General features: G+C 49.0%; 3 protein-coding genes across 3 annotated transcripts; 2 read left to right on the top strand and 1 right to left on the bottom strand.

The window, feature by feature from the left end:
* Nucleotides 1-10: 10 nt before the first annotated feature.
* LOC136456268 (uncharacterized) lies at nucleotides 11-3,668 on the top strand. The gene is made up of 3 exons (XM_066456067.1): nucleotides 11-198; nucleotides 340-803; nucleotides 1,123-3,668. Exons 1-3 carry the CDS (start codon nucleotides 59-61, stop codon nucleotides 3,405-3,407), a joined length of 2,889 nt encoding a protein of 962 aa, XP_066312164.1. The 5' UTR covers nucleotides 11-58; the 3' UTR covers nucleotides 3,408-3,668.
* A 1,938-nt stretch (nucleotides 3,669-5,606) lies between these two features.
* On the top strand, nucleotides 5,607-6,227 carry LOC136460791 (dirigent protein 10-like). Its single transcript, XM_066460360.1, has one exon. It carries the CDS (start codon nucleotides 5,607-5,609, stop codon nucleotides 6,225-6,227), a length of 621 nt encoding a protein of 206 aa, XP_066316457.1.
* Nucleotides 6,228-8,990: 2,763 nt separating this feature from the next.
* LOC136458549 (protein RAE1-like) lies at nucleotides 8,991-14,378 on the bottom strand. Its single transcript, XM_066458496.1, has 11 exons — nucleotides 14,246-14,378; nucleotides 14,059-14,145; nucleotides 13,877-13,945; nucleotides 13,546-13,739; nucleotides 13,035-13,176; nucleotides 12,160-12,240; nucleotides 11,352-11,480; nucleotides 11,057-11,134; nucleotides 10,153-10,224; nucleotides 9,516-9,596; nucleotides 8,991-9,239 (listed from the first exon to the last, which is right to left on the bottom strand). Exons 1-11 carry the CDS (start codon nucleotides 14,312-14,314, stop codon nucleotides 9,201-9,203), a joined length of 1,041 nt encoding a protein of 346 aa, XP_066314593.1. The 5' UTR covers nucleotides 14,315-14,378; the 3' UTR covers nucleotides 8,991-9,200.
* Between the last annotated feature and the right edge of the window lie 10,038 nt (nucleotides 14,379-24,416).

Here is a 24,416-nt window from a genome sequence, read left to right as displayed (position 1 = left end):
CAGGGATCACATCCTCAATAAGTCAGCAGAGCGCCGAGGCGAGTTAGAAAGATCAGCAATGGCGAAGTTTTCTAATAGTGCCATAGTTCTCCTAATGCTGCTCATCGCAGCATGGAGGACGACGCCGGTGATGTCCCATGCCAAGCCGACCAAGCCAGCGGAGCCGGAGCTAGACTATGGACCCAGCTCCGGACGCCGGTAGGCACCGTGAAATATTCTCATTAATCCCCCATTGCCATGCATGTAGATTGCTCATGCCTTGAGCTGCTCTTGGTCTCTGCTTCAGATATATATATGCAGTAACTAATCTTTTCCTTTTCTTTCTCGGGGTTTGATCAGGGTGAAGAATGAGAAGGCGGCAAGCACGCCAACACCAGATCCGGAATTTACCAAGGTGGCTGGTGAGGCTACACTTTTGCTCAGGGCCAAGCAAGAAATGTCAAAGCGCATGGTGAAGCACATAGAGGGCATCGTCGCAAACGTGAGATTCGCGTTCCATCTGAAACTGATGCTGCTGATCAAGTCGGCGGAGTTCATGAGGGCCATGGCCGGAGAGGTCGCGGAGCAGATGACCATACTTGGCAAGCAACACGCTAGTGTTGCCTCCGCCGACATCATTGCAGCGCTCAGGCTTCAGCAGGAGATTCTTAAAAAGACCACGGAACGTTGCAAGGCTATCTCCACCAATGCTGCAATGGCACAGAAGGCCAAGATTGAGATGTTGAAGGGCGTGGCGCACGACCTCTGCACGGTTGCAGGAGACATAGCCGTCAGCATGTCATCGCTAGCTGAGGTTGCAGCAGGTAATAATAATGCTTAATTAATACCGCCTGTTGTCAATATATATATAGTCACCTCAAGGTTTAGATATATCCTCCATCCTAGTTAGTAACAGAAAATACATTAACTTAGAAAGGTAAACTATATCAATAAATCATGCCTTGATTATATAACATAGTACTCCTAGCCATATCTATAACAAGTCAACAACAACAACAAAAAAAAGAGGATGCAAACAGGCACAATTAAGCGAGCAGCATGGCTACAAATACACCACCACTAATGTTTGTAGACTTTTAACATATAATGAAATGTGACATAATGTTTTTGCTTACATTGTAGGAGTGTCTGGTCGGGTAGTAGTTGGTGTCGATATCAATGTTCGTGCTGATATTGAGGCTAAAGCTCTGGCTAAAGTTGAAGCTGAAGCCGTTGCCGATGCTCAAGCTCTGGATAAAGCTGAAGATGAAACCGTTGCTGCGGCTGGAGAAGAAGCTAAAGCAAGTAAGAGCAGCAGTGTCAGCGCAGGTGGCGATGCTGGAGGATATGCAGGCGGCAAAACTAATGCTGATGCAACTGCTTCTGGTGGCGGGAAGGCAGGGGTCGATGCCGGTGCTGGAGTTGGTGGTGATGCAAGCGTTTCTCGAGGCGCAAAGACTGGAGGTGGTGTAGCTGCAGGTGCAAAAATTGGCGCTGATATAGGAGGAAATATTGATGGGGGTGCTGACGCTAGTGCTGGAGCTGGTGCTGATGCCAAAGCCAAAACTGTTGCTAAGGGTAAAGCAGGTGCACGTGCTAAGGCTGGTGTTCCTGGGGGTGCTAGAATTGGTGGTGGCATCCACTTCTCTGCAGGTGCTAGAATTGGTGGCGGCGTTAAAGGAAAAATTGGTGGAAGCGGCAAAGCCAAAGCTGACGCCGGTGGCAGTATCTCAAAGAGTGCTGAAGTAGGTGGAGAAACTGGGGGAAATGTTGGTGGGACTGGCAAAGCTGAAGCTGGTGCCAATGCGGATATTGGTGCTAATGTGGGTGCTGGTGTTTCTGGAGGTGCCAAAGTTGGTGGTGGCATTGGAGGAAAGGCAGGAGGGAATGGAAATGCATATACTGGAGCTGATGCCGGTGCAGGTGTTTCAGGTGGAGGATCTGGTGGCGCCAATGCTGATATTGGTGCTACCATGGGTGCTGGTGTCTCTGGAGGTGCCAAAATTGGTGGTGGCGTCAAAGGAAATACAGGAGGGAGTACTGGAACTAGTGCCGATGCAGGTGTTTCTGGTGGAGGACCTGGTGGCGCCGATGCTGGTATTGGTGCTACCGTGGGTGCTGGTGTCTCCGGAGGTGCCAAAATTGGTGGTGACGTCGGAGGAAATGCACGAGGGAGTGGCAAAGCCTATACTGGAACTGATGCCGATGTAGGTGTTTCCGGTGGAGGATCTGGTGGCGTCAATGCTGGTAGTGGTGCTACCGTGGGTGCTGGTGTCTCCGGAGGTGCCAAAATTGGTGGTGGCGTCAAAGGAAATACAGGAGGGAGTACTGGCACTAGTGCCGATGCAGGTGTTTCTGGTGGAGGACCTGGTGGCGCCGATGCTGGTATTGGTGCTACCGTGGGTGCTGGTGTCTCCGGAGGTGCCAAAATTGGTGGTGGCGTCGGAGAAAATGCACGAGGGAGTGGCAAAGCCTATACTGGAACTGATGCCGATGCAGGTGTTTCTGGTGGAGGATCTGGTGGCGTCGATGCTGGTAGTGGTGCTACCGTGGGTGCTGGTGTCTCCGGAGGTGCCAAAATTGGTGGTGGCGTCAAAGAAAATGCAGGAGGGAGTATTGGAACTAGTGCCGATGCAGGTGTTTCCGGTGGAGGATCTGGTGGTGCCGATGCTGGTATTGGTGCTACCGTGGGTGCTGGTGTCTCCGGAGGTGCCAAAATTGGTGGTGGTGTCGGAGGAAATGCAGGAGGGAGTGGCAAGGCCTACACTGGAACTAATGCCGATGCAGGTGTTTCCAGTGGAGGATCTGGTGGCGTCGATGCTGGTAGTGGTGCTACCGTGGGTGCTGGTGTCTCCGGAGGTGCCAAAATTGGTGGTGGTGTCGGAGGAAATGCAGGAGGGAGTGGCAAGGCCTACACTGGAACTAATGCCGATGCAGGTGTTTCCAGTGGAGGATCTGGTGGCGTCGATGCTGGTAGTGGTGCTACCATGGGTGCTGGTATCTCCGGAGGTGCCAAAATTGGTGGTGGCGTCAAAGGAAATGCAGGAGGGAGTATTGGAACTAGTGCCGATGCAGGTGTTTCTGGTGGTGCCGATGCTGGTATTGGTGCTACCGTGGGTGCTGGTGTCTCCGGAGGTGCCAAAATTGGTGGTGGCGTCGGAGGAAATGCAGGAGGGAGTGGCAAGGCCTACACTGGAACTAATGCCGATGCAGGTGTTTCCGGTGGAGGATCTGGTGGCGCTAATGCTGATATTGGTGCTACCGTGGGTACTGGTGTCTCTGGAGGCGCCAAAATTGGAGGTGGCATCGGAGGAAATGCGGGAGGAAGTGGTAATGCCGTTGCAGCTGGAGGAGCTAAGGCTGGAGGGAGCAAATCATCAAGGGGTGGGTCGGATTTTGGCTATGGTGCATCGAGCAAGGAATTATAGATGATGATGGCCACAGTAAGAATGATGCATTCAGTATGCTCGGTCCCAAGGAATTTATTCCTGTAATTTTTGTCACCGTGTGTTGTTTTACCGCGTACCAGTCAATAGTGTGGAGGCAATATGGTAACTCCTCTTGACTGGACAATACAATAACCTTTTGTATATTTTATTGTTTATTAATTAACATTGCCATGTATGTAAACCAGAACGGCTGAGGCTGATTCTCATGATAAATATGACATTTCTAGTTCCATGGCTTCATCTTGATATTTTTTTCTTCTTGATATTGTTTTCTTGAAACGTCCACCCCCTTCAATCACCCCAAACGCACCACCTCGAAAATGTCAGACAGACTAATAACGTGTAAAAAGCAACTAAGTGTATTGTATATTTGTATTAGATAACCTAGCATACTACAAAATTTGAGTTCCTGACTTGCACCAAGTTAAGAGAAGAAAAAAGAATGTAGTACCGTTACCGGCCTTTTAGATGAAGCAATAGGCAAGCACATAAGAATCGACCACCGAATATCAACAAGGGGTCGTGTCTTTAGAAAAAATGATCTATGTTGCACTGCTGCGGTCAGGGCTACCCATGTGATCTCGTTACAAGGATGAAACTGGCAAGCTATAGTGGGATGTCATTGTCTTCTTGTTCCAGTGTGGGGGATCTGGAGGACATTATTGTTCCAACCACAGAGGCATTGGCTCCTCACTCCACAGTTAGGCCGCAATGCCGCTAGAGCATTACCTCGAGTGCCCATACGTCTGCTTAGTGGAAGTGGATCCTTCACTAGTTTCCTGCAAGCTCGGCTTGCCCGCTTGAAGGAACCTGCAATGTAGTTCTGCACACAGGTAGATGCTCAGTGCACGGAACGGAGGCACAATAAGGTGCAGAAGGCAACGGATCGCCATAGTAGCAGCAGTAAACATGGGAGGAGACAAGGTCCGCGACAACCTACGGTTGTACATCAAAGAGCAACTCTAGTATGACCTCTACTTAAACCCACCATAAAACCAAATTTTAGGACTTAAGATAAAAACGGAGGTCCAACAGGACTTCTATTAGAGCCCTCAAATTTGAGGGAACCCTCAAATCTTTCTTTGGCCCTTGAATCGCGATTACAGTCGGTTTCGTGCTTGCGCTTGGTCCCGCTCATCTCCCCTGCCCGCCTTCTTCCCCTCCCACGAGCGCCGCTAGGTTTCCTAATCCCGCACGCACAGCCCGCACCTCGCCGTATCTCCCACGCGTGACTTCCTTCCTTGTGCGGCCTCCGGTTGCCAGTTCCTTCCCTCTCCCGATTCCGGTGTCCCTTTCCTTCCATGATGAGACAGGTTCCTTACCTCTCCCGACGTGGCGCATGTTTTGGCCAAGAAAGCCAATGATAAGTGGGTCGGTCCTGGGTATCATTCTCGGTTGGAATGGATTTGCGGCCTCTATTTTAAGGGTCAGTGCAAGAGTGCATCCCAAGACCTCAAAAGTGGGAGAGTGCTTAAATAAAAAGGGCTACTGTTGAATTTGCTCAACGGGAAAAATTTGGGACCGCAAAGGGTGCCATTGTACAAAGGGTTATTTGGATTGGTACCATTATAATTCTCAGAACTTTGAGATGTACCATTAAAATTCACCTATTCTGAAACTTGCCATTACAATTCTTCTTCTACCTGATACTTGCCATTTTCTATGTCTTCCGGGTGTCTGGGCCCACTGTCAGACCGTATACGTGTACACATCTTCCGTATGGACCAAAACACCCCCGACTACTTCTCTCCCTCCACTCACTGACGTGTGGGCCACACACGTCAGATTCTCCTTCACACACCGGCCACTCCTCCCTCAGCTCGACCGACGCCTCTCTCTCTCTCTCACACCAGCCACTCCTCCCTCTCCCTCCAACCACATCGGCGCTCCTCCTCGTTCCCACACCATGGCGGTGCCCTTCCTCCCTCAAACGACGGCGGCACCCCTCCTCCCTTTCACTCCCACCAAGGCGCCATGGCTTGACCACGACAGTGAGCACGGCCCGTCTCGCCCGGCGACGCGCATGGGGGCGCGGATCCGGCCGCCACCTCCTCCTTGGCGGCGGATCCGGCCCCCTCCTCCTCCCCGTCGGTGGAACCGGCCGCCACCTCCTGCTCGGCGGCGGATCCGGCCCCCTCCTCCTCCCCGACAGTGGAACCGGCCGCCACCTCCTCCACGATGGTGGATCCGGCCCGCTCCACCTCCCCGACGGCGGAACCAGCCCCAACCTCCTCCCCAGTGGTGGATCCGGCCCGCTCCTCCTCCCAGGTGGTGGATCCGGCCCCTACCTCATCCCCGGCGATGGATCTAGCCCCCACCTCGTCCCCGGCGGTGGATCCGACCCCCACCTCGTACACGGCGGCGGATCCAGCCCCCCACCTCCTTCCCGGTAGCGGATCCGGCCCCATCCTCCTCCCCTGCGGTGGAACCGGCCGCCACCTCCTCCTCGGCGGCGGATTCGGCCCCCTCCTCCTCCCCGACAGTGGAACTGGCCACCACCTCCTCCACGGTGGTGGATCCGGCCCGCTCCACCTCCCCGGCGGCGGAACCGGCCCCAACCTCCTCCCCAGCGGTGGATTCGGCCCGCTCCTCCCCCCCGGTGGTGGATCCGGCCCCCACCTCGTCCCTGGCGGTGGATCCGGCCCCCACCTCGTCCACGGCGGCGGATCCGGCCCCCATCTCGTCCACGACGGCGGATCCGGCCCCCACCTCCTTCCCAGCAGCGGATCCGGCACCCTCCTCCCCGACGGCGAGCGGATCTGGTTGAGGAGGCGAGCGGCATGGATCCGGCGACAGTAGATCCCAGCGGACGAGATCCGACGGCATGGATAGGCTTGCTGGAGGTTGAAGGAGAATCTAACGTGTGGGGCCCACACGTCAGTGAGTGGAGGGAGAGAAGCAGCCAGGGGTGTTTTGGTCCATACGGAAGATGTGTACACGTATACGGCCTGACAGTAGGCCTAGACACCCGAAAGACAGAAAATAGCAAGTATCAGGTAGAAGAAGAATTGTAATGGCAAGTTTCAGAATAGATAAATTTTAATGGTACATCTTAAAGTTCTGAGAATTGTAATGGTACCCATCCAAATAACCCTTGTACAAAGGGAGAAGGCATGGGCTTCTTTTTGTGTACCCAAACTAAGAAATTATCTGAACAGTTAATTAATCAAGAACCCAGTGTTGCAACCCAGGATTCACTGGCACTATTTTACTTTGATCAATGGCTAATACGATCTAAAACGAAAGAGAACCTTCGCTCACTGTGCTACCCAACGCAGCATGACTGGAATTTGTTCATTTACACCCAGAAACATTTTTCGAGAACATGCCCGACCATATATTTTGTTCAGATGAAAGACAAATGACTGTTGCAATGAGCAACAGTACAACGACGCAGCCTCGATGAGGGCCTCGAAGCGCAAGGAGACACCAAATCACCAATACATTATACATGGAGGGACATGACCTTGCACCACAATCAAAGGAGATTTCAACGGATAGTCAAGCAACTAGAGAGCACGAAGAGAAATTGACTACCCAAGCTTCAAAAGCGACCAGCAGACCAACAAGCAGATGACTCGGCTCCAAAGAGCAGCAATGCCCCCCCGCCCAGCAATGGTTCACAGCGTGGCCTGGTGGCGCTCACCCAGGAAGGTTGATCCAGCCGGGAGCTGCCTGGCACAGACACTTTTACCAGGGTTAGAACTTAGAAGCAAACAGGCCCTAGTGTAGAAGTTGCCCACTAACCCGAGGGGTGGCATTAGTGCACTTAGGTTTAGCTCTGGTGGTTTACCTAAGGACCAAAAAGATTTGGACCATACGGGAACAACATTGTTACGTAGAGTAAAATGCACCATGACTCCTCAAACTTTTGGAGCATTTCCATTTGAGTCCTCCAACTAAAAAAGCGGCCATCTGGGTCCTTAATCAACTGCCTTCGCACACCAACGGTCCAAAGCCCGCCACGCTAGCGCCAGCATCTGACGTGGCCATGCCACAGTGGCACCTGGATGCTATGGCCGTGCCACGGTGGCAGGTGGTCGACCTGCAGCGCATTTGTCGCGGTCCAGGCACAGGACGACCATCGCCGACGCGCCCGCCGCGATTGCGGCGCTCCTTCGCGGGCTTTCCGTGAACCACACTCGCGTCGTCATCATGTACGACATCATCAATGCCCTCGCCGCCGAGGAGGGAGACGTGGTCGCCGCCGAGAGCAAGGAGATAGACGACGTCACGGAGAACCAGCAGGAGGAGAAGCCGGCGAGGAGGAGGACTTGGCCGCCGCCAAGTACTGTATTTGTTTCGTTCCTTATTTGCATGTGCAGGAGTGGCTACTCCATCTCAAGGACGGGATCCATGGCATCGCGTCGCTGTCTCGCTGATGGCATCCATGGTCAGCGCCTTCTTCCTGCTGCTCAACTCGAGCGACTTCTTCCTGTACCCGAGCACGGCCGTGATCCACACGTGCATGTGCGCCATACGTCGGTGGCCGTCTCCACGATGAGCGAGCTGTTTGGGACCAAGAACTTCGACATCCTATTGCCAACCGTTTCCATGCCTGCGACAAACTCAGCGTTCAAGATCGACGGAGCACCATTGCCTCTGCTAGACTCGCTGGTCCCATGGTAGGACTGGCTGTAGCAGCCACTACTGCTTCTGCTGCTGCTCTGCGCCACCTCGGTCCATTGCTCGCCGGCCTTCGGATCCACGCTGTCCGCTAGGACGCTTTGGGCTGGCAGGGTCCATTGTCCGCTAGGCAGACGTGGTGGCGTCGGCGAGAAAGAACGACAACAACGATGACCTGTTCGATGGGGAGTGGACGTGGGCCGACGGCGTTGGCGGCGGCTACTCGCTCTACAGCTCCGCGGCGATCTGGCGCCGGGGACGGAGACGCGCCCTGCGATCATGAAGTAGTTCTCGAGCGGGAGCTACATCACCGCGCCGCCCTTGAAGTGGAGCGACAGCTCCGGCACCGCCGCCACCCCCGCGTCCGCCACGGGCGGGAGCAACGTTGGGTCATGGTACGTGAACATGGTGCTGGAGTAGGACAACTTGGGGAGGTGGAGCTGCGCGGGCATGGACGGTGTGCCGCGGCCGAAGCCCACGGGGCCCGACGGCAGCTGGTGCACGAACATGAGGCTGCACCCAAGGACGAAGCCGGGGACGGCCCGGCCTGGGCATTATGTCTGGCGACAGCGCCAGCGCCGCCGGGAGCGCGAGGCCGGCGTCGCGGCCGTGGTGCTAGTTCGGGAGGCATGGAGATGGACGACGCCCGGGCCTGGTTGCGTCGTGGAGGGACACCGTGGCGAGGAACACGAACACCAGGAGGAGGACGAGACGCCCCGCTGTAGGCCCACCGCCAGCTGCTATGGCGTGGCCACATCATCAAGTGCCACCGTGGCCACACGTCATATGCTGGCGCTGACTCGGTGGGTTTTGAACGGTTGGTGTGCAACGGCAGTAGATTAGGGATCTAGGTGGTCGGTTTTTTAGTTCGAGGATCCAAATGGGAACATCCCAAAAGTTTAAGGACTTGGCGTGCATTTTAGAAATACTAAAAGAACCATTTTAGAAATAATCCACCGTCAGTGCACTGCCACCGAAATTACTTACAGCCAAACCACGCAAATGTAGTTGTTGTGATAAAGGATATGCTTTTAGTCTAGTGTATCAAGAAATTAGTAGGCGAACCACTCATGCAAGTAATTAGCAGCAGCGAGCTGATTTCCTATCTGTCTACGATCACCAGTCACCAACTTATCATTGCTACGCCTACTTCTTTCCACGGGGCTTTCCTTTCACATCAGATTCCTATGAACCAAGACAATGACAATATAAGGAGAAACTGTTAGATAAGGAACAGAACAAAGGATAGCAAACGTCATCCAAGAATAAAGGCAGCCTGGGCATGTAATATTTTAAATTTACACATTCAACAGCTATCCTTTCTTACATCTAGCTATAAACACCTAAACCCACAAGAGATTAACCAACGAAAACTTCTAATCATTCAACAGCATTATCTAAACAAAATCAAATGAAAATAAACATATAAAATTATACAAGGCATTTTGTAAAAAATCAAACCTGTACACTATGTAGAAAGATATTTGTCTTTGCAGTAGAAGGATTGTGCTTCTCAGCACCCTTGCTCCAATCATAGCATACCTAAACAAACGAGAGCATCAGCAAATTTGGATTTCTAGTCCACCTGTCTCAGCAAGAGGAAATAAACTAAAGCCTGAAAAATCATTAAATTTGCAGACTAATAACTTGAGGAAATTCAAGCCAAGTATGGTTGATAACTACTATGAAGCATGTGTATGTAGGAACCTCTCCACCTTGCACCCCCAATAGTATAGTGGTTTAACATAAAAAAAATTATATTTACAGTAACCGTCCGGTCCCCTTCTTTTTAATATAGCGGCAGCTCTCCTGCTGGTTCATTTTTTTTTAAATATACTATATTATATATTTCCAAGAAGTCAAACCTATTTGGTAGGATTAAACAATCAGGACACAAAATCATTCAGCAGTATGACACTACTATAAGACTGGGAATGCAGAAGAGTTCATTTCCTATAGGAACATTAGGAAATTCTAGTGTTATATGTACCTTCATCTTAGCTACTACTCATTATAATTCTACCTATATAACAAAAATACCAAAAGTAACTAGGTGTATCTGATAGTCTACAGATGCTGACAACAACAAATGACCTACCGCATAAGCAAATATAGAGCCATCCTGATTGAATGTACTGCATGTGATGGGTGCTGGACACTTATTAAAAGCCTGTAAAAGAAAATGGCACATCAGAGGTACATATTTAAATGCATAGAAATTTCCTTAATAAGGTTCCGAATTGTTTGGCAATATCAAGTATAAGCACACTTTTTCCCTCTAAATGACCAATCACTATGATACACCATACACACTACTAAAAAAATCTTTTCATGGTGTGCATCATTTGCCAGTAATATTTAACACCAGGCAATGAAATATAAACATAATAATAAGCAAAGGAAAACATAGCATAGTAGAATTGGAATTTCATGAAGTGTTAGTGGTTTTTCTGCTACTCGTTAGAAAATAAAGTACCCTTGACAGGCATGAGCAGTTTTACAACTGACTGTCATGAACAAAGAACTTCAGTCTGGAAAACTTCAAAATGTTTTCTGTTCAGGTAAATCTGACTTTTCAACAAATCCTAACATTCAAAAAATGGATATTGCTGAAGGAAACTGATTTTACTTCGCAAATATATACCACCCTGTGTCCCAAATCATAGGTCGTTCTAGATATATAATAAATTGGAACGGGGAAGTATCATTTTGGGTTTCCAATGCAACACTTCCCAGAAATGCATAAAGTATGTTGGTCAAAGACAAAATGTTTAACTGCATACATTCTAGAATAAAAGTTAATTGACTGGATGCAGTAGCTCAAAGAACAACAGCCACAATGCCACATTGTGTGACTGTCACTATATTATTATTTACCTATTCAATTTCATAAAATGAGTTTACATTAAAAAAAATTATACGTTAAAAGCATGACAATAAAAGTACTCAGATCAATATAAAATGTGTAACGTATTTTTAAAGAATATTAAGGGAAACGCGACCTTCAGCCTTTGCTTACTGTCCTTGTCCCAAAAGTTGAAACCTCCATCAGAGCCTGTAGTAGCGAATGTACCATGAACCTGGGTAGAATGCATACCATGACAATTAGAATTGCTCTGAATGGACAATGAAGTAGTTGTTGACTAATCTTCAGTTGGTTAGCAAGTATTCAGTAGTTATAGTTTAAATGAACATCCAAGGAATTGTGAAGTTTCTACCCACAAAACTTTATTCAATATGATAAAGAGATTAAAACAAGACATTTGAATAATATATTATAGAAGGAAGAGGTCTTACAGGATGAAAGTTCAATGAGTTAACCGAGTATATATCATTGCCATCACGGTGACACTTGAATGTGAAGTTTTTTCCTTGCTGAGACTCATCCACGTGATGGACACCGACTCGTCCTTCTATAGACCCAACCTTAAAATCAAAACAAGTAAAGGGTCAATCAGATGTGCAAAATATTTTTAAAAGTAGTTGACCATTTTCCTTCTGCCACAAATCACTGATCCAACTTCGGAGAACAATACCAGACTAAAACAGTAAAGAAAGGATGATAACAACAGGCACAGACAAACAAGAAAAAGGATAATGTATATATCACAGAGTTAATAAGCTATATTCATGGCGGACACATTGGGAGAAATTTTTCAACAAGGATTTAAAAAACCATACTGATGAGGAATTAAATGAATTTCTAATGGCCCTTGTGTTCAATTCTAAAGGGTCCGTATCTCCACCACTTTTTAAAAAGAAAGCAATGATATGGCAATAGTCACCTTCCAGTCTGGGATTGCATGATGAAAAAATCAACACAGGAGTCACCGTTAAAAAGTAGGTGTGATGCTTACAATGATAACTTTTAACTTGTATCTTGTTTTACGGAACAACCACAGTACACTGTTCAATATTTACCTCCTTAAGATTATAGTAATTCTTTACAACACTGTTCTATCATGTTTCCAAAAAATAGAAAACAAAAAACTATATGATATTATGAGATCAAAGCCCACTAGCTTTTTTTTCGTTTATCTTGTGCTCTTATTTTGTCAACCCATATTGCAGAGATGTACGCAGAAAAGCAAGTGTAGGGCATTACCAAAAAACCTTGTTGATCAGGAAATGCAGCAAGACACCTTGTCTGGAGCTTCAAAGGTGATGTAATCCTCTTGAATTCAGCCTTTTACAAGGTTAGAGAATGTCAAAAGTGCAAATATGATCGAGATGTACAGAAGTAAAATATTTTAATGGATAAACCTGCATACTTCAGTAACATGAAACAAGGCAACATCAGTTTATTACTTGCTTATCTTTGCCAACAGAAAATGAAAAGGGACCATTTTGTATCCTCATGTCATGTTTTTTTTTAAAAAAAAAAACATAACACATTTGTGATTGAAAAATATATTACTTTTCTGTTTTTCACTAACAAAATTTTCAGCAAACGAGTGGCAGACTAATTTCTTCCACAGTTTCATATACTCCCTCTATTCCAAATTATAATTCATTTTGGCTTTTCTAGGTACATAGTTTTTGCTATGTATCTGGACATAATGTATATCTAGGTGCATAGCAAAAGCTTATACCTAAAAAAACCAAAACGCCTTATAACTTGGAACGGGGGGAGTACAATTGAATTGACTGAAAAATGAAATGGATTGAAGCACTGAATGCAAGGGCAAGGGTTATAATTGATATCTTCTGACCAGGGTAGAACTATACTAATGAATTGGTCTCAATGTAACGTGATACATTCAGAATTTCAGATAGTTTTAAGTCGAAATTCTCAAGAACGAGTCCTGATTATGCTCTCATATATCAGCGACCCTAACAGATAATATATCAGTATTCATGAAACAAGGCCTGGTCACATATTTGATCAGGTTAGAAGTTCTAAATCCTTACAATTATTGAATAACCAGAGTAAAAGCCAAAACATCTAAAGGGCCACAGAGGAGAAGAGAGCAACATTACCTGTGGATTCTGCAGATTGAAGACTATTGTGTTGCGATCAGCAGTGCCAACCACCATGAGAGGATAAGAAAGCGAAAGAGCATAGCAACGCTCAGGAAGTTGCTGAACATGCACTGGTTGGGGTTGCCTAATGTCCCAGTACCTTAGCAAATGGAAAAATGGTTGACAAAATGAGGACAACCATTATGATAATGACAGACTGACGATTACGTTCTTTGCATTTGTAATTATGTAAGCAATTAGGACATCAAACTGCTGACCTACAACTACAAGTCAAGTCCTACGACACTATGTGGTTCTTGGTGATAAGCCCAATGTTAAGGTTCTCTGCAAATTATCTATGAAGAAATTGCATTACCGCTCCTCCATTATTATGCAATACATCACCATTCACCAGCAATAAAACATTGGACAGGACTAGATGTCAATGCACAAGTTGATTGTAGAGGAATATCAAATTTCAAGAAAGAAAATGTGGATGAATCTAGTGTGTTTTGTCGAATTTCCGCACCTCAAAGTCTTGTCCCAGCTCCCACTGACAAGAAGATTCATCTGTGGCACCCAAGCGAGTTCTTTAATAGGCGCCTCATGCCCTGAGAAAGCCGTGGGCTGGCCACCTGAGAGCAGAGGCCACATCTTAACCTGCTTATCACAGCCTCCTGTGAAAACAGTCATCCCATCATCCTTCCAAGCCGAGCACAGCACCTGCACGAAACAAAACCAGCCTGCAGGTCACATACAGAGGGCCCAGAATTAAGACCTCTAGATTCATGATCAGTTAATATGAGCAAATGCTAAGACCAATCACTTCTGGGGAAAAAGGTGCCAGGACAACACAATACCGGTTGATCGTGCGAAATGGAGGCCTTCGCTTGGCACGCCCCACCAGCCATGACCTCCCAGCACAGAACCTGCACCCAAGTCCCAACACCAAAAAGGCCAAGCGCATTTAATAACACAAATAATAAGTATATTTCCGTATATGCACTATACAGGCTTCTGATGCCTACGGCGGCGACCTCACCTGGTTGTCCCATGAGGTAGAAACGAGGTGGTTCGCCTTGGGGCTGAAGCTGAGGCTGGACACCGAGTCCCCAGGCGCCGGAGTCACCTGTAATAGACAACGGAAACACCACCCGGTCAAATCGAACCCTGGGGATTGTTTTTTTCTTTTCACCCGGCAAAGCGGCCGCAGGAGCGCGCGCACACACCTCAACGGATTTGTTGGGGTTCTGGTTCGCGGCGCTGGCGCCGGCGCCGGCGGTACCGAAGCTCGCCATTGCGGTCGGCGGGTGGGGTCGGGTGGCGTTCGACGAATTTGGGAGCGGAGAGGCGGGGAGGAGGGAGGGAGAAGGGAGGCGGGGATTTCGGAGGTTTTGGGGGAGGGTTTTGGTTCGGTCAGGAACGGAGTCGCGTGAGATCGACGCCCCGCGCGGTTGCGCCAGCCCGCGGGCCAAAAGCTGGTCGCGTGGGATGGACGCTTTCTGTGTGAAGCGCGGTTGGGCTTCTGGACCGGCAGTGGCCGCCGCGGGCCTGGTGGGAACGTAGGACTATGCTAAGGCCGTAAGGCGTGTGATTCATTGGTACTTGGTAGGCCTTGTTGGTTTGGGTGGCGGCGGCGGCCGGCCGCCCGACCCGGCTCATTTGGTCTTGGTCTTGCCGGACTGCGGGCCTGCGGCTCGGGGCTGGGGGCGACGAGCCGCCAGCCTGGCTCGGCCTCTGGCGGCTGGCGCCTGCTGCTGCTGCTGCTGCTGGAGGCGTGCGAAGACGCAACCTTGGCGCTGGACTCTGCTGTGTGTGCCGGCCTTGGCCCCCTTGCTCGACTGCTCCTCTGTGGCGGAACTATAGGGCCTAGCGTCGCTACGGTCTCCAGCAAGCTAAGATGAACTTGTTTGGTGGCCTATACTATTTAAGTCTGGTTTGTTTGGCTGGCTGATTTGATTTTGATAGAGTCACCTCTTCTTTGTGCAGATGAGTTTACCACCTTTGAGTCAATTCATCAGGCATGTGATGAGCACCACCTTCTGCAGCGCGACATGGTCAATTGCCCAGCAGCTAAGATTTTTTTTTTAATTTTAACACTTTTTGAAAACTAATTTTAAATCTAACACTATCGGTTTTTTTAAAACTAACATTTTTGGCCGCGCCTATTGCCCTGGCGTGGCCAAATGCCTGTGCCACGCCATGCATGATGACGCGACAGCGGGCTGACGTGGCGACGACCGGATTCGCTGACTGCTGATGTGGCCGGCCTGCCACGCCACCGATCTTGGCGCGGCAGAGCCGAATATAACCCCCGCTGTTAGTCCCACCTGCCCGAGCAGCAAACCCCGCCTGCCCGCGCTTGGTCGCTGCGCCTGCTCCCCGCCCGACCCTCTGTTGCCGCCTCCCTCCATTCCCTTCCATTCCCCGGCCATCTCCCTCCCTTCTCGTCCTCATTCAAGATAATGACGCACATTTTATTTTTGTTTGAATGGTGGATATGATTTTATGAATGGGAGTTAAGGTTAGGAGAAAAATTATGTTTGGGAACTATGGGCTACGATTTGAAGGAATATATTAGTTTGATTTTATCAATGTTAAGGTTAATTATTTAGTTAGAAGTATGTTTACCATGTATATTTTTGTTGCTATAAGCGTTGGTTACATTATTTTAGTTGTAATGCAAATGATTATATTTTACATTAATTTGCGTTGTTTTGATTTATGTTTAATTTGAGCCGTTTTATTAGATGGAAGACATGTTTCGGGAGCAGTTATGGCGAAAACGGAGTCGTTCTAAAGAATTGTACCCCGACGAGTCTAGCAAAGATGCCCCCGTCCCTCCTGAACTCCCTGTCCCTAACTGTGACTATGGACGTCCGGCCGACGTGTTTCAATTGAGACATCCGGACACAGCGGCTCGTTGCTTCTACATGTGCAATCGTTTTAATGTAAGTAATTATTTCCATATATTTTTCTTCTTCATTTGTATTATTAGGTTAATAATATTTTATTGAATTTTTGTTGTGTAGGGCCATGAGAGGTGCTTTCTCTTTTAGTGGATCAACGGTACAGATAAGTTTGACCCCAGGTACCTCCTTTTCGATGATTGATGGAGAGGCCGATATCCACGAGAACACTTCGAGCGGTGGGTTCCACCTCCCCTGTAATAACCCAAAAATCCATACACCTAAAAATACCAACTATAAAATTTTTCTTAGAACAACCATGTGATGATGAGTGTCATGTATAGTAACCCAACCTAAGAGATGCATTAGGTCTAACCCCAACCCAAGTTAACATATAAGCATGGCATGTCATTAGTTAATTGTGATTATTTAAAATCTAACTAATAAAGTGTTGCATACATTGATTATTCAAAATGTGATTTGGATTTTCATTTGAGTTATGATATGCTTAACAACTCCAATAAATTAGGTGCACCAATTTGGAATTCAAATTCTAGAACCAAATTTGAATTCAAACAAAAGAGATGAAATGAAAAACAGAAAAAGGAAACGAGGAAGAAGGCCTCGTAGCCCAGGCTGCTCGGCTTCACGGCCCAGCCAGCCCAACCGCGCCCACCTTGCACCGGCGCGCACGTATGCAGCCCACGAGCCGGCCCAGCGCGTCGCCCACGCACGCGCACCCGTCTGCCTCGCTCGCAGCCACTGCCCGCTGGACCCCGCATGTCAGCCGCACCCCCCGTCTACAGTGTCGTCTTCCTCACCGACGCCTCAACCGCCTACGCGACCGGCGCCCGACAGCTGTGGTAGGGGCGGGCCAGGGGGTCATGCCCGGGACATGACCCTGTCCCCTTGCGCCGCACCCACGCAACCCCGCACCACCGTCTGATGTGATGCACAAGCCTCCACCGCACGATGCCATCCGCCATGGGAGGCATGGCGCTCGGCTATAAAGCCAGCCCGCATGCCACTCACGCCCAGCGCCCTAGCTTCTCCCTCAGCCTCCGCCGCCGCTTGGTAGCCCAGCAGTCGCACCACATCGAGAGTAGAGGGCCGAGAAGGAGATTGTGAGAGGAGGATCGGAGCCCCGCGCGCTGCCGAAGTCGTCAGAGCCGAGGGCGACGGTCATCATGATCACGGGTCGGCACTGCATGGCACTACTTCCGGAGCTACACGGCCGCAACTTGACACTGCACCGCCATCCTTTCTTCCACAGCACCCACGGTGAGCCCCGATTCATTCCCTGCTCGCCACTTGACCTTGCTACTCCGGCCATGGCGCTCCATACCGTAAGCGCGTAGGCCAAGGCCATCCCCGGCCTCTAGGCACATCAGCACAGCACACTCACATTGACCATGACCATCCCCGAGCCCTTGGACGCTGTAGGCCTCTCCAGGTTCCCCGGACGCCGTGGCCGAGCACGCATGCCGCGCTCGCAACGCCGCCGCCATGACGTAGCCACCAGTCCGAGCACCAGACCACAGGTCCGAGCACCCGACCACTAGTCCGAGCACCAGACCACTGGTTCGAGCACCTGACCACTAGTCCGAGCACTAGACCACAGGTCTGAGCACCCGACCACCGGTCCGAGCACCGACCACCATGGCCAATACCGCTAGGAGCGCCTGGCGCCTCCTTGACTCGCCTGTTCCATTCGCTGAAGCCACGAGTAACTCACGCGCACGCCGTGACCACCCCGTAGGAGCCCATAGTGACCCACGCGCCTCGCCGTCGTCACCATGTCGCCATGGCTGCTGGGAAGACCCTACCGGCCACCTAGAAACCGGAAGTCCTGCCCTGAGCTCTGGACGCCCTCGCCGCATCCACATGGATCCGTAGGAGCCTACACGCCCCACTGTGACGCCCTCTGAGGCCATAGCCACCACACCGACGCCACCGACATGATCGGAAGGCCGTCCACCGTGGCCAAAGCCACCGGAGGCCCTGGAGGACCCCTCGACCTACCCAACATGTCCGCTAGAGCATTGTGACGCCCATGCGCACCATAGAGCCGGCCAATGCCGCTGCACCCACGCCATTCCCGCACGCCGGTTGTGCTCGAGCCGCCGTTCGCCGTGACCAGTGACTTAGGATGCACCATCCGTCGCCCTGACTCCACCATTGCAGTCGCCATGGCACGGGGAGGCTTTTCCCCACCTCAATTGGATGCCTGAGCCATTGCGGGAGCTCGCCGGTGAGCACGTCACCGGTGGGAGCGCGCCGTGGAAGAAACAGAGGAGAAGGGGCAAGGTGAGCAGCGCAGCCCTACACCCGGTGCACATGAGCCGAGCCGAGGAGAAATGACGATGGGCTCGGTCCTCCATGGACCCTGCCTTAGGACCATGGACCAGGAGCGCTGGTCCACCGTGAGCCACATGGTGTGAGCCGTGCTGTGGACGAAGCCCAATAAGAGCCCACGGCCATGACGTGGCTGCGCCATAGCACACCACGTGTTTGGCCCGGCCCAGCCCACACTGGCCCAACCCGAGCCCACCAAGGCCCGTTTGAGACCCGGCACGTATTGACCGTTGACCGATCAATGTTGACCATTGACCTGGCCCCACATGTCAGCAGCACAGACATGCTGGACCCACACGTCAGATGCTGACGTCATGATGACGTCACGAGGGACCCACATGTCTGCGACCCAAGAGCCCCTAGACCCACCTGTCAGCTCGGAACCAAGACGATGATGTCATGCTGACGTCATGCTGACGACAGCATGCCACGTTGATCAGTGACACCGTGACACGTGTCAGCCCAAGATTAATTCAGCCTTTATTCAATTTCAGAAAGGATTTAAACTTCAGGAATTCATAACTAATTCATACGACCTCGGAAAAATACGAGACCAGGACCAAAATTCATCTAAAATCAAGCTCTACGCAATGAACCCATGTTTGAGTGCATTTGGCTCTTTTGAATTTTCATTGCTTCTTTGTGCTATTCTATAGACGTCGCTAACGTGACTATATTACGATCGTTTGCAGACTCGGAGGAGAAATAGATAAACGAGGATCGTGAGTACCGTGAGGAGTACGGAGACGACTACACTGAAGGTGCCACATCCCATCCAATCTCGTAGCACCTATTACGCATGGCTAACATAGAACTGCTATTGCTTTACTTTACTGCTACAGTCATATTATAATAGGACTTACATGGTAGTATGCTTGCTTGAAAGCCTTTACCTTGGCACAACCTTACCCCTGCATACCCTACTATTAGGCTAGACACACGCTTACTGCTATACATTTCATTACTTATACCTCTGCTACGCTTATACTACGTGCGTGGTGGATACTGGTGTTATTGGACCATGGGGAGAGTGCTGCGTGTGTGACTTGGGTGTGTGGAGGGTGAGGGTTGTGTCGACCAAGTTGGAGTATACGACGAGCCTAGGGCAAGTCTTGCTATGGGATGCTACCTGGGCACCCCTAGAAATGGATACCTATGGTGGGTAAATGGTATATGAGGTGGACCTAGGTGTGAACCTGTGATGGGTGGAGCCCGGGATGGAGGTGTTGTGGTGGCACGGTAAATGGAAACCCTGATGGAGACATTCTGGCTTGGTCATCCCTAAGGACTTACTAGTACTCAGATTCACTGGGAAGCCTTATGTACCACTCACCCTATATGGTGCGGGACGGCTGGACTACTTGGTAGGATATTGCCACTACTGCTAGGTTGATAGCGGACAGTGTAAGGAGGTACGAGGCGCGGAGGATCCCCCCACACCCTTCCGAGACTTCATGGAGACCTTGTGGACCTGGCTCATGACTCACAGTTTCAGCCACCCCAGACTTGACTTAGGGTGAACTAGGGCTGAATGGTAGAGTAGCATTATCCTAGGCAGCAAGCGGCTGGAATCAGCCTAGTTGACGACGGTCAGCGAGGAAGGTAGATCTTGTGGTTATGTAAAACCTCTGCATAGTGTATGGTTGATCGATCAATACATGTGCCGACTTGTCGGCTATGGACCTTTCCTAGGTTTTGCTTAAACTAGATAGTGAGATGAGTCCTTCTTTTCTTTCCCCGTGAGAGAGTGTCGGTCGTAGCCAAGGGCTATGGGCCTTGAGACAGTGTTGAGAGGGAGTTGGCCTATTGACTGAGCGATGGTATGGTATAGTGATGGTATGGAGATGGTGGTATGTCGATCCCAGGATCGAAACCTGGCTCGGAAAAGGGAATGGAGTGGAATGTGTGTGGGAATGGTGTTAAAACTTGACAAAATATTATTGTTTACTGATATGCTAATGCATAGGAAACCCCAGCCTTATAGGTTCACTTTGCTTATACCCAACTTGCATCCAATTTCCACAAAGCAATGCTCATAGGGATGGGAGTGGCCGGTACAAATCGTACTGATAAATTTTGGCACACAGGTTCTGCTGAGGAGTATAGCTCCGAGGAGCTTGATAGATGAGGGGTTCGTGCCTACGCTCGAGTTTGGCGATCTTATCATCAATCTGTTCTGAATGAATGCTACTTTTGATTCCACCAATGCGGCGATGTAATAAATTATGTAATTCTGCACTATTTGTACTCTGATATTATCGTTGTATGGATGTGATATTCGACTGGAATTTGGGTAATATGATCTACAACGATCGTATTACACTTCGACGCTGTGGATTTCCCTTCGTGGAAATTGGGGTCGTTTCATCCCCCTAACCCCCTCCAATGACGGCTAAGGAGAAGCACTTAACCGTAGTTAGACGACTCAAGGAACCTCCTCTGTGTGATTGCGGAGACCGAGCTGTGATAAACCCTGACAATACGTTGGAGTTTGTGTGTCTAAACAAGCATGAAGTAAGTGCAAAGTATATGTATTGGAATGTTGAGCTATATGTGTTCATGTACTAATATCACGTTATTTAGGTGTATTCAATGGCGAAGTGTCGTTTCAAGGAGTGGTTGTATGGTCCTAAGAAGAAATGGCCTAAAGAACCTTCAAAGACAAAGCAAAAGAAGAAAGAAAGGTTAATTTACAAAGCCCCGCCAATCAAGTGCGAATGTGGTGTTAAATCCAACTATGGTCTAGTTCCTTTAGAGCTTGGAATAGGTCATTATTGTGGCCATATGATTGACTATGATGAGGTTGGTTATTTTTGTGGTAACCATGAAATTATATTTTGTTTCTTTTGCTAAGACATATATGATATAATTTTTTGTTTGAACAGAGCACTAGGAAATGCAGGTGGGAATGTTATGATGGTCAAGCTAAGTTCTTGGATGAACTGAAGGGGAGGCAAGTAATTACACGGAAGAGGGGATATGGATCTGACTACGTCAACCTTTTTGTTAAACATCACAAAGATAAGATGCGTGAGTTTGCTAGACAGCGCGGTATTTGTAACCCGATCGACATTGGGCTTGAGAAATGGGGATTGGAGAGACGAATGCCATTAGAGGAGGAGAGGGCAAGGAAGGAGGCAAGGGAGGAGACAAGAGTACGTATGCAGGTTTTAAACGAGCAAGTTGTTGCATTATGTGCTAGTGAGTGCTTGAAAGCCTTTTTTTCGTTGCCTGATTTTAAATGTAATATAATTGCATTGCTAACTGATTGCATTTTATACATGAAGCGATTGGATGCAGCGAGGACCATGCTCCAGAGGTGGCTCATGCAAGGTACGAGGAAAAAGTTAGATGGGCATAGAAAGCGAGCTAGTCGCACCGTTGAATCACCGATTGTGTTGTCTGATGAAGGGGACGAGGATAAGGACGACACTGCCAGACTCAGCGAGCTCATCGCTCTAGCAGAGGCGGGCTTGCAGGTGGAGGAGGTTGAAGACGATGCTAGTAGATTGGTGAGCTCATCGCTCTAGCAGATGTGGGCTTGCAGGCAGAGGAGAATGACGACGCGTTCTTCACTCAGGCCACAGAGGCCGTAGATGAAGCGGAGGCCACTTACTATAGGCAAAAGGTAGATCAGGGCAATGTAGGTGAGGCTAGCCACAGCTACAGGGTTGTGGTTGAGGATTGGTACTCAAACGACGAGTTGCTTACTCAGTATATTTCTGACTGAGGGTTTTTGATTGCGCCGTTTGTTAGTTCCATGTTTTATTAATAATCAATGTAGCTATGTAGTAGAAATTCTATTGTGTTGTCTTATATTCCATTTGAGCTACTGATGTATTGCCCATATATCATGTACTCAGATTACCCATGGTCGATCTTAAGTGATCACATCTGTTTGTATCATGCATTGAGAATTTCTAAAATGAATGTAATCGAGTGAAATTATCTCGAATACAGGTTCTGCCGCGTCATAGCCTAGGTTCTGCCGTGCCATAGTCCACGGTGCGTCAGTGACGCGCCATAGACCATGACGCGACAGTGACATAGATAGACAATGGCCAGCCTCAATTGGGCTGTTGACGGTGCTGTAAAAAACTACAAGTGCTGCCGCGACCGTGCATAAGTTGAAACTAATATAAAGCAAATAAATAGACGACAAGTTGCCACATAATATTTTCATTGGTTTATAAGGCTGCAAGTTTTCGAGGATAATATTCATTCAACATAAGTTCGACGTAACGAACTAAGTCCTAGGAATGTAAGGATCCCTCGAACACCTCTTGAAAACCTCGTCGTCCGGTGAACGAAGGGGGTCGTCGTACTCCACCTCAAGAAGGGGGTACAGCTGGTGCGGTGTGGGCGGGGCCATCCTGTTACAAATTGATAAACAAAGGGTTAGAGTATTCAAATTAACAATATTCAGATTTACATTATGTAGCATTGCAAAATTTGAACTACTTGTTATGCAATACGAACACAATATGAAATCACCTGCTGCCCTCATCTTCTATGCCTGCTAGCCTTGTGACGAGATTATTTGCAAACGGAGCAAAGATTCCTTCCATGGGTCTTGTTGAAGTCTCCCCCGTCGTACATTTCTTTGTCATACCCTCTCATAGCGTCCATGTCCCCCTTAAGTTGCTTCTTCTTTCACCTACCCTTCCCTACCTTCATTCAGCCTGTTCTTTTGGCTGTGGCTTGTCATAAACAATCATAAATTTCTAGCCAAAACAGTATTTTTTCTCTCACACAAACCAGTCAGCAGTACTTCTTCACGAACCAGCAACGATACGAACCAGCCAACCGAATAGGCTCATTAGATTCAGATGCGACATGTAGTCATAACCATTATAAGGTGGCCACTATGTCGGGTCAAGGTATGGCTCGAAGCTCATCTCCCAAATACTAACGGTGTTCGAACGGAGATTAAAGGGTGACATATATAGTAGATCCTCATAGTTGTACCCACGAACCCTGCAGGCTGTGATCATATGAGAGCAAGGGGCATGTATGATCTGAGGGACGTTGCAACTACACTCTACCTTTTCAAGATCAACTCGGTAGTTTCGTCCACCATAACATTCGCCGCCCAAGCTTGTGCCACCCTTTCCCCATACACTAAAGATATGGCGGCGGGGTCCATACGGCTCGACGGTGTGCTGCTTGGCCAATTCCTTGGCCTCCTTCAAATGTTCAACTCCGGCCTTTCCAAAATGCCCCTGCTCAGCTATATTCCTCTACGCAAGTTTCCACCTCTTCACAAAATTTCTATTGCACTTATGAAAGGAGAACTCAACAATTCCAAACACAGGCAATGATCGAACTCTGGTGAATACACAGTTGAAGGACTCTGAGGAGTTAGTGGTCATGATGCCATACCTGAAACTCCCCTCATCATATGCTAAAGCCCACTGAGCCTTCTGTTCCATCTGCGCCTCTAACCAGGCCTTTCCCGCTGCATTTACCATCTTGTCTAGTTCTCTCTTTGTCTCTTTGAACTGGTGCTCTGTACGTACACAACATAGAGCCTTTACCTTGTCACATACCTCCTGCTTCTGCTGATGCCGCTAGAAATTAGCGGCAAAGTGTCTCATGCACCATCTATGTACTAGAGGCGGGAACCTATCTATATGCTCAGCTGCAGCATTAAGAAGCCCTACGTGACAGTCCGAGATCAAACATATAGTGTGAGTTGGGCCAAGCACTTGTACACATAGAAGCCGCATGAACCATGACCACGATTCATTGTTCTCTCCCTCTGCCAAAGCAAAAGCTATGGGTACTATCTGGTCCTCAGGATCAATAGTAGCAGCCATCATCAAGGTGCCCCTATACTTTTCTGTCAAGAAAGTGCCATCAACAAGTACGACTGGCTAACAAAACTGGAATGCATGTTCCGTTTATGCGAATGACCAGAACACACGATAGAGGACATGCCTCAATGGGTCTCGAAAACACATACCTCCGGTGTCCACAAACCATTTCAAGCCAGGGTTATAGTAATGCATTACACATAAGATACGGGGCACTCTGTTGTACCCTTCCTCCTAACTACCCCATCGAATCACCAGAGCAATTTGCTTAGCACGCCAAGCCTTTTCGTACGTCACATCGTACTTAACGAATCTAGATA

The sequence above is a fragment of the Miscanthus floridulus genome, chromosome 6, assembly GCF_019320115.1.
Source record: "Miscanthus floridulus cultivar M001 chromosome 6, ASM1932011v1, whole genome shotgun sequence".
Taxonomy (NCBI): Eukaryota; Viridiplantae; Streptophyta; class Magnoliopsida; order Poales; family Poaceae; genus Miscanthus; species Miscanthus floridulus.
Note: the sequence above shows the minus strand (reverse complement) of the source record. Positions and strands in the feature narration are given on the sequence as shown.